Genomic DNA, 8,617 nt, shown 5'->3' with positions numbered 1-8,617 from the left:
TCAGGAAACATACAAGATGTACAGGAATTGTCCCAAACCAAACTATAACCCAAATTATTGGTGTACATACTAGAATTGTAGGAATACCATAAAATTTTGAATTAATTACAACAATAAAAAAATGGCAATACAAAAATGACCAGTAACTATAGATTGACCCCAAGGCTATCCCAAGGATATGGCTATCACAAACCAGCCTCATTTTGAAAGGATTATACAGTAGATACAACAAGAAGGGAATTAAGTCAGTCTCCTCTAGATACCTTCGGTAGAAATATGTTCAAAGAGTAAATGTAAACAGAGAAACTATAGAACAAAACAACCAACATGCAATAGCAATTAAAAGTATTATCAGGATCTAGTATGTAGTTACTTTTCACTTGCAGAACTACATTACTAATGAAAGTACAAGTGCATTACTACTAAAATCCAGTAGCTTACAGAGTAATCAATAGTTATTCTTCCAGAAGGTAAAAAATGCGAAATGAAAATTATTCAGTGCTACATTCATTATAGAAAATGTAACGAGGTAAATACATAAATACTTCAAAGATTGTACATTTTCTATGAATTAATTAGAGACTATGCATCCCTGCCACCCTACCCATGACCCAATATAAATGAAGAATTGATATTTGAAATATATATGAAATTTTATACTATGATATAATAAAAAATAGTAAATGCTATCAAATTTCTTTACATGACTATTTGAGTCTGAGAACATGTTCAACATTAAATAAAAAAACAAGAGCTGCGTACTTGCACTCATGCAAGTGAGTGGATTCAGAAATAAGAATATATTTTAATAAACAGCTTTGGTCGATTTGTGCCCAGTTAGAGGTTTTCTATAGGATACTCAAATTGTATATGGACCCATGAGAGTGAAATGGAGCCTGGCATGAGACTTCAGACTGGCTCATAAATGTATGAAAATATAATTTAGAACATTGAATTAGGTGTTTTCAAAGTCATCTGTTTGATATCATAGCAAATTGCAAAACTTGACACCACTGTATTATACTGATAAATCTTGATGGCTATTTTCAGCTTTCCTTAAAGATAAAGGAATTTCCGTTGAAGTCAATATGTCCTTGCGTACAATCTACATAACTCTAGAAAACTGATTCAATTATTACAAGTTGAGTAATCATATGACAAAACCTACTTTTATTTGCTTATGATATCCGTTGAGTCCTATCTCCGGACGACAGTTTGGATGCATAATTCACGAAGTTATTGTCAAAACGCATTTTTCCAACCAATACGCTGATCATCGTCGTGGGATATGCAAAATTAAATATTCAACACTATGGCATATATAATTACATTTCCGACGATACAGAACGCTTTGGATATAAGTTTTCCCAGAGTAACACATTTTCTCTTGGTCTTTTAAGTTTCAAAACTTGCGTACCTAAATGTGAAACAAATGCCTTGCGAAATTTTAATTGCGAGGAGAATAATCGAGGATATGTTAACTATTGAAATGTAACTTCAATTTTTTTCATCTTTAAAATCCCGTGGCAAATGGACTTAAGTGATGGGCCCTACGTAAAAGAGTTTAATATGTTCTTCGATTTAGCATAATTGATGATGGATAAATGATGTGCAGTTTTTCATCGCTTAAGAGTTATTATATACAATATTTATTTGAAAGAGTTTCGGACCAAAGTAAAACGAGGTGTTGTGAAATAAGGACTAATTGAGTTTAGCATTGATTGTAATCATGATGTTCTTTGAGCGTGCTCTGAGTATATCTGGAAAGATTCCTATGAGTCGGTTGGCACACAATTTTCATGGGCATACCAAAATAGAAATCCTCCATAATGGGCCAAATATATTTGAATGTGCATTATTCGCAGTTAATAAGCCGAAGGATCTCGGTTCTACGGATGCGGTGAATATTATTAAAAATATAATACAGCCAGGTAGTCCATTGTGTTGCCTTCATCTTAGTCTGGGATCGCGTTGTTATCTCATTGTATGGATGTCAAGAATGATAATAATAAGATGAGTCATAGCCAAGCTGAAACACTCCTTTGCACGTTTTTTACACATTTATTATGCCTTTCTAGCAATTCCACCCCATGATCGGGTTACTTTTAAAGTTGGTCATGGTGGGGTGTTGGATAGACCTGCGTCTGGAGTGTTGGGTAAAATTTTATTTATTGTTATTTTTGCGCCTCGAATGTTTAATCCGCTACATTTTGGCTCCTAATGAGAGTTTATTTTTTAGCGATTGGGGTTGGTAAAGGGTGTAAACTATTGCCCAAGTTTCTACATGGTATAAAAGAATACACAGTGACAGGAAAATTAGGTATCTCCACAACCACATACAATGCAAGCGGTGATGTTACAAATGAAATGCCTTTTGGTAATTTTTTGTTATTTGCGGTTCTTTTCTCTGCCCTGTTGCGTTCAGCTTATGTGATTGCTAACTATTTATTTTGATTACCAATTAGGTCATGTGACCAAGGAAGATTTCATAAAGGCGTTAGATAAATTCTGTGGGCGCATCTCTCAAACACCTCCAGTCTACTCTGCATTAAAGCTGCAAGGACGAAGATATTCTGACTTGGCTGGGTAATTGGTCTTTGCTATTTTAATTTTATCCCCTGGCACAAAATTTTCTTTGTGTGCAGGTAGGCTACTTATGCTATTAAGGAATTACATGTCTCATCGGCATTAGGTGTGACTGTAGATCTTAGTCTTCTATCGTTGTTAGTTGTAATTCCAGAAGTGTCAACTAAAAAGTTGTAGATTATTAGGAGAAAATGGGTGGGAAGATTGGAGTAATAATACATTGTTCTTCCTCCATTCTGATATAATTAGGATATATTATACAAGTTCTTGTATGACCAAAATAACCATTGAAGTTCCACAGAAATGTGTTCCTTTTGATTCTATCCCATCCAGTTTTGAATTATTGCGACAGTTCAGAATTCTTTTGCAAAAATGTTTGTCTGGGTGTTTCCCGCTCCCTTTGAATCTTCTCATCTTCGTTTAATCACCAAAACATTATTCAGATGATCATTTTTTTAGAGCTAGTTATGTATTTATGCATTCGTTATTCTTAATGACAGCTATTCATGTAATATAGTTATTAATTTAGATGATTGTCCTGTGCCAGTTAACTTCATAGACCCTCACAATCATTGATTTAATGGCCATAGTGCCCTTCTGCATTTTCTATTGAATTATATTATATTCAGTGTAACATAAATTCCAAGCTAATTTGTACTATCAGCATGTTTATTTTGAAAATATTATATTGAAAAAACTTCCTAGCTACCAATTGGTTCCTCCAACCACCTTACAACTACCTTCAAGCATATTTAACTTTTTTCCGAACAACTGGGTATCAGCATGTATCATGGCAGAAGAGAATTGGTGAATGAAGCAGGTCCCAATTACATTTATCTGTTCAAGTCCATGTCCCTCTATTCTCAGGTGCTCATGGTTAGATCCATTGCCCATCTGCAAGCACAGCAGACTTCAGAGAAGGCTAAAATTGGTCATCAGTCTGTTTCTGTGTGACAGCCAATTATTAAAAATATTTTACTAACACTAAGCAGGTTTTGTTGGTTGAGTGCGCCCCCAAAACAGTCAGCCATTTCTGAGTCTGAAAAACATGTATGTATGCTGGGTGTAAATTATAAACATCCTCTTTTTTGGCACAAGTAACTTTTTTTGGCATTTAGCTTAAAAGATATTCATATAATCCGTGTCATTGGGGTAAAAATAAATAAAAATTTCCATGGAAATGGATCAATTGGAAACTTTATCGATAAACTCTCCAAAATCCTTTTTGTTCATGAATGGTTTTGATGGAGATATATAGGTGCATGATAACTGAGGATCATGAGCAATATTGAATGCTCAAAAGAATGTTCATTTTGATGATGCTTGTGTTCCATTTTCATTAGACCAGTTCAGAAACATCTTCAAACAGCAAAGTTTATTTGTTGTGAGGTGACAGCAAAGCTAATGCTTTATTGCCTACATATTTGGAGCTATTTATTATCAAGAGGTGCTAGTAGCGTGGATCTCCAATGTCAAGATGGTTACATTAACACGCATTCACATCTATTCAAAGGATGCTTGAATAAGCACAGTCTCTAAGTACTGTTGGATTGAGGATGAATTTCAAAAGATTTCTTTGTTTTTCATTGCACATATCAAAAGTTTTATCAATGTAAAATAGATACCTCGGTAACCATGAGGTTTCTTGCTGTTTGACAGATTTTTACTTCTGAGATCCTATTTTATCTTTTTATTTTCATGTTAGTGGCTCAATAACTGATGTATGAATAAATGCAGACATAGGTATTTCTCGTGAGTAATAAAATATTGAACGTCATCCGTGAATCAAAGGAAATTTTGTCCCACACCACATTCCTCATCATCACTTTGTCATCTTTCCGAGAAGTAGAACCATCATGCATTGCTTCATTATGTATGGCTGCAGTTAGGGAGATTCCAAGCCAGAAATTCCTTGGCTGTGCCAGTTTCCATTGGCACATTCTACATTTAATTTGATAATTTTTTTTAATGCGGCCTGATGCTCAAAGTACAATAAACAAATTATTGGTCTAATTTTTTATGACATCAAGTTTTCAAACATTTTAACTTTGCACAAATATATCTTTGTATACTATTCCTTTGCCTTTCAGTGGATAATTCTGCAAAGCAAAATAGGTTCATTAGGTTAAGTAAATTTTATTCACTCAATTTGGAAAAATATATGAAATACCAATTTGTTTTTGTCTTTATAGAGAAGGTGTCAAAGTAACTCCAAAACCAAGAATGGTCAAATGCCTGTCTTTGGTATGCACCAGCTTTGACCCCCCATTATTTACTTTGAATGTAAAGTGTGGAGGGGGTTTCTACATTCGAAGTCTAATCAATGACCTTGGAATAGGTGAGTCCTTACCATCTCCATTTGAAGTGTTTGAATGCAAATCTTACTAGCAAATTTATTTTACTTCAATGAAAATATTTCTCATTAAAGTGGTTGGCAGCTGTGCCCATGTCCATGAGTTGCATCGTACACAGCATGGACTTTTCAAGGAAAATGAAGCGATTGCTAGAGATCAGTGGACCCTGGAACAGATCAAGTGGTGTATCCAGGAAACCAAGAAGAAACATGGGCATCTTTTCAGAGAACAATCAGAGAAATATGAGAGAGAAGACCCAATTAACAAAAGTAAAAGTACTAAACATGAGAAAAGCATAGCTTTTAGTGATGATTTATTTGATTTATGACATGTTAATAAAATATTTTACTGATATCATGTTTCACTGATTACCCTAATCAATTCTGTAGATATGTACTCATATATATTTAAAGATTCGCGTACCCAAGTCATTGAGGAACTTTCTTTCCTTGGTGCTGTATATGCTTAGCTCATATAATAGTTTGTTGTTGATGCATGTTTCAAATTATTTGTTGATCAATGGGCATAGAAGGGCCTAACTAGCTACATGAGTGCCTCCAGGTATTTATATTTAATAATATTAACTTTCAAGTATTTCTATTTCATAACTTGACTGCCTGTGCTGACATTCATCAATCATACAGCAACTACAAATAGTCATTTTAACCTCCATAAAACATTTTCTTCAATGCTTTACAATCTTTCTACTCACTTGTTCCCTTCCACCATCAAATTTTTAACCCAACTTCAGTTGACAAAATTGGATTGCTGCACCAATGCTGACTAATTATTACAAAGAGCTCTAATAACTAGACACACATGTATTATAAAAGTATACAGATATATTAACACATTTTTAAGGCGTGGATAGCCTCATTAGTTTGTTATGTATCACCACAATGAATAGTGACATGCTAATGCTATGAATGCCACTCAAGTCTTCACTATCATCCCTTGGCACTTCTCCTGAAAGTAGTGTTGGAGTCTATTTAGGGCCTAAATTTATATGAGAATCATCAATTGCTTAAAAGGGCAGGAGCTAATTAAACTTTACTTACTCTGCTCCTTTTCTCAGCTCAAATTCCAGATAACAACAATAATGACGTCAATGACTTTTCTCAGTTGCCAAAATGAGATTCATAATTCATAGAGGGCTAGATGCTATCCACGATTTTGAAATGCATAGGGTTTCTTTGAATACTCATCATTGAAGGAAGTATACCAATTCAAGTTATGTTTTCAATGCTGAATAGCAACTGTTATTTACATCTACATTTTACCCTGAAAGCTGCCATAAGGACATGTGGCCTGGATTGTCACCAGCCATTAGTATGATTGCCAACTGATAATGGAATTCAGGAAGTACAATTAGTCAAATGTTAAGTTTCCTGCAGTTGTGGAATTGAATTATGCAAAAATGTGCCTAATAGTGATCCATACCGCAGAAAGTTTCATTAAATGTTTCACCCTGATCTTGCCTGGCAAAGTTGTGTGGCACTGGCATTATTCCTTTTATGTCAGCGTACTCATCATATGTTTTTTCTCCAGTGTGTTTGGCTGGCTTTATTTCTTTTGGCAGTTCTTTCCATATCCCTTCAAAACCATGTAATTAGCACTGCTCTTCCCCTGTTTAACTATTAATTTTATGTTGACCATGGCATCTCAGTACCTTTCCTAATTTCCTCCGCCCACTTTTCCTGCCTTATTCAAATGTCCCTCTCCTCTCCCACCATGCTAAAATACCCATATATGAAGTCTCCAATCTGAACTTATGGTCTTTCCATTGCAGCAATTCCAAAATGTAAAAATCATTCACCTAGCTGGGGGATCCCAGTCAAGGCGAATAATTTTTACACTTACAAGTTATTGCATTGCAATGCATATTAGCAGATGATTCCATTCGAAGTTACTGTTATGGCATTTCCCGCAGTTTCTTTATATTTATCATCTTTCCCTCAAAAAATCATTGTTTCAGATTCATACAATGCTTCCTATTTAAGTATTTTGTTTTATCTATTCTTCCTCAGACCTTTTCTTAACACCCTTACTAGTCATCAATTCTATCTTCTGTACAGGTACTTCATTATGTTAGTGTAAAGCTATTCTTAATCTCCAAAATTCTAGTCTATATTCCTCCAAATTACTGCCCCAAACATAAAAACTGTCCACATGATCTAACATATTCTCCCCTTGAAAGTTAAACAACATTCCAGTATGCAGATGATATAACCTGATATCCTACTGATCAAGCAACCAGATTTGCACACCAAGTGTAGAGGTTGCAGAACTTAATCAGAAAGGATTAGGAGGAAAGAGCTGACAAATCAATTTTTTGGACTAATACCTAATGCAAGCAGTCATAAAAATGCAAACTCAGCTAGGTAGGAACTCATAAATCTAAAAGAATCAGGTAAAAAATAAACTCATCCAAAACCAGGAATAGATCAAGCTCAAAATTTATAACTCTTTGAATGGCAAATCATATTAAAAATGTGGATGGTATCTCTACTCTCATACATGGAAAATTATCTTAAAATTATTTATTAACAATGAATCATGTTTTCATTTCAAAATCTGCTAATATAGAAATCAGCTGGGTCAAGATCTACTGAATTCTACCACTCATATATATGGTTTCTTATGAAAGTAATTTGCATGATTTTATTGTGATGCAACTATCCATGGCAGTATGGTAAAACCAGCCTGGAAATGTGGTGAGGGGTCTGCCCTTCCAACACAGCCGGTTGCCAGTTTGTTCCGAGCAGAAAGACATGCCTCTCTGCATGAAGTTTTTGTTGACTTTGTAACAGCACGATGGAGAGCCTAGCCACATGTACTTCATTATTACCAACTTCCTAGCCGGGAGCACCCACCCAGCAATGGTTACCCCAGCCCCCTTACATTCTCGACTTGGTTCTGCGCGACAACTTTTTTTGTTTCCCTGACTGAAAGGAAAGCATTGGGAGACCGTGGAAAACATCCAAAAGCATCCATTACAGCGTTCCTGAGAGACATTCCCACAGAGGAGTTTCAGGTTGCCTTCCAGGGGTGGCAGACACGTCTCCACAAGTTTATAGATGCGGGGGGAGAGTATTCTGAAGAATTTTAAACATTTGTATAATTATAATCAATTAACATATTTTTCCCAGAGAATGGAGCTTTACTTTTATAGTGAACCCTGTATGAATTTCAGCATCATTAACTTTATTTTCAGTTTTCCAAATTGGATGTAATGTAATCTACCCAATCCTCTGATGATTAAACTTGAATAATTTAGCATTTAGAGATAGTTTTCTTCGCATAAACAATATTTGTAAATTAGGAAAGCTCCCTCTTAGCAACAGTTGAGGTGAACATTTCATTTAATTCAAACATTATCACACCCCAGCCTTATTAATATTTGTGAAGATGAGCACATAATCCCAGGGGAAAACTATTTATTACAATAATATCGCTATGTTGCTAAGTCTGTCGCTTATCGTGACCCCATATCAGACAGATAACAGCAGGCTTTCTAGATAATATGAAAGTCCACAACAATAATATACTTCTCTGATAACAATCCATTTTCAATAAATATTTATAATTTAGAAGATTTTTAAACTAACAAAATTTTAATGATTTCAAGGTTGATACTTATGAATGATTTCCCACAATTTTCCAATCCTCTTGGACAA

The 8,617-nt window shown here is 34.8% G+C and overlaps 1 protein-coding gene across 1 annotated transcript; it reads left to right on the top strand.

The window, feature by feature from the left end:
- The first annotated feature begins 1,466 nt into the window (after positions 1 to 1,466).
- Positions 1,467 to 5,268, top strand: LOC139687655 (pseudouridylate synthase TRUB1-like). The gene is made up of 6 exons (XM_071584895.1): positions 1,467 to 1,931; positions 2,079 to 2,156; positions 2,240 to 2,377; positions 2,466 to 2,586; positions 4,779 to 4,924; positions 5,015 to 5,268. Exons 1-6 carry the CDS (start codon positions 1,730 to 1,732, stop codon positions 5,266 to 5,268), a joined length of 939 nt encoding a protein of 312 aa, XP_071440996.1. The 5' UTR covers positions 1,467 to 1,729.
- Positions 5,269 to 8,617: the final 3,349 nt, after the last annotated feature.

The sequence above is a fragment of the Hetaerina americana genome, unplaced genomic scaffold (genome assembly GCF_022747635.1).
Source record: "Hetaerina americana unplaced genomic scaffold, ioHetAmer1.1.p SCAF_2, whole genome shotgun sequence".
Taxonomy (NCBI): Eukaryota; Metazoa; Arthropoda; class Insecta; order Odonata; family Calopterygidae; genus Hetaerina; species Hetaerina americana.
This window is presented reverse-complemented; position numbering and strand designations above follow the sequence as displayed.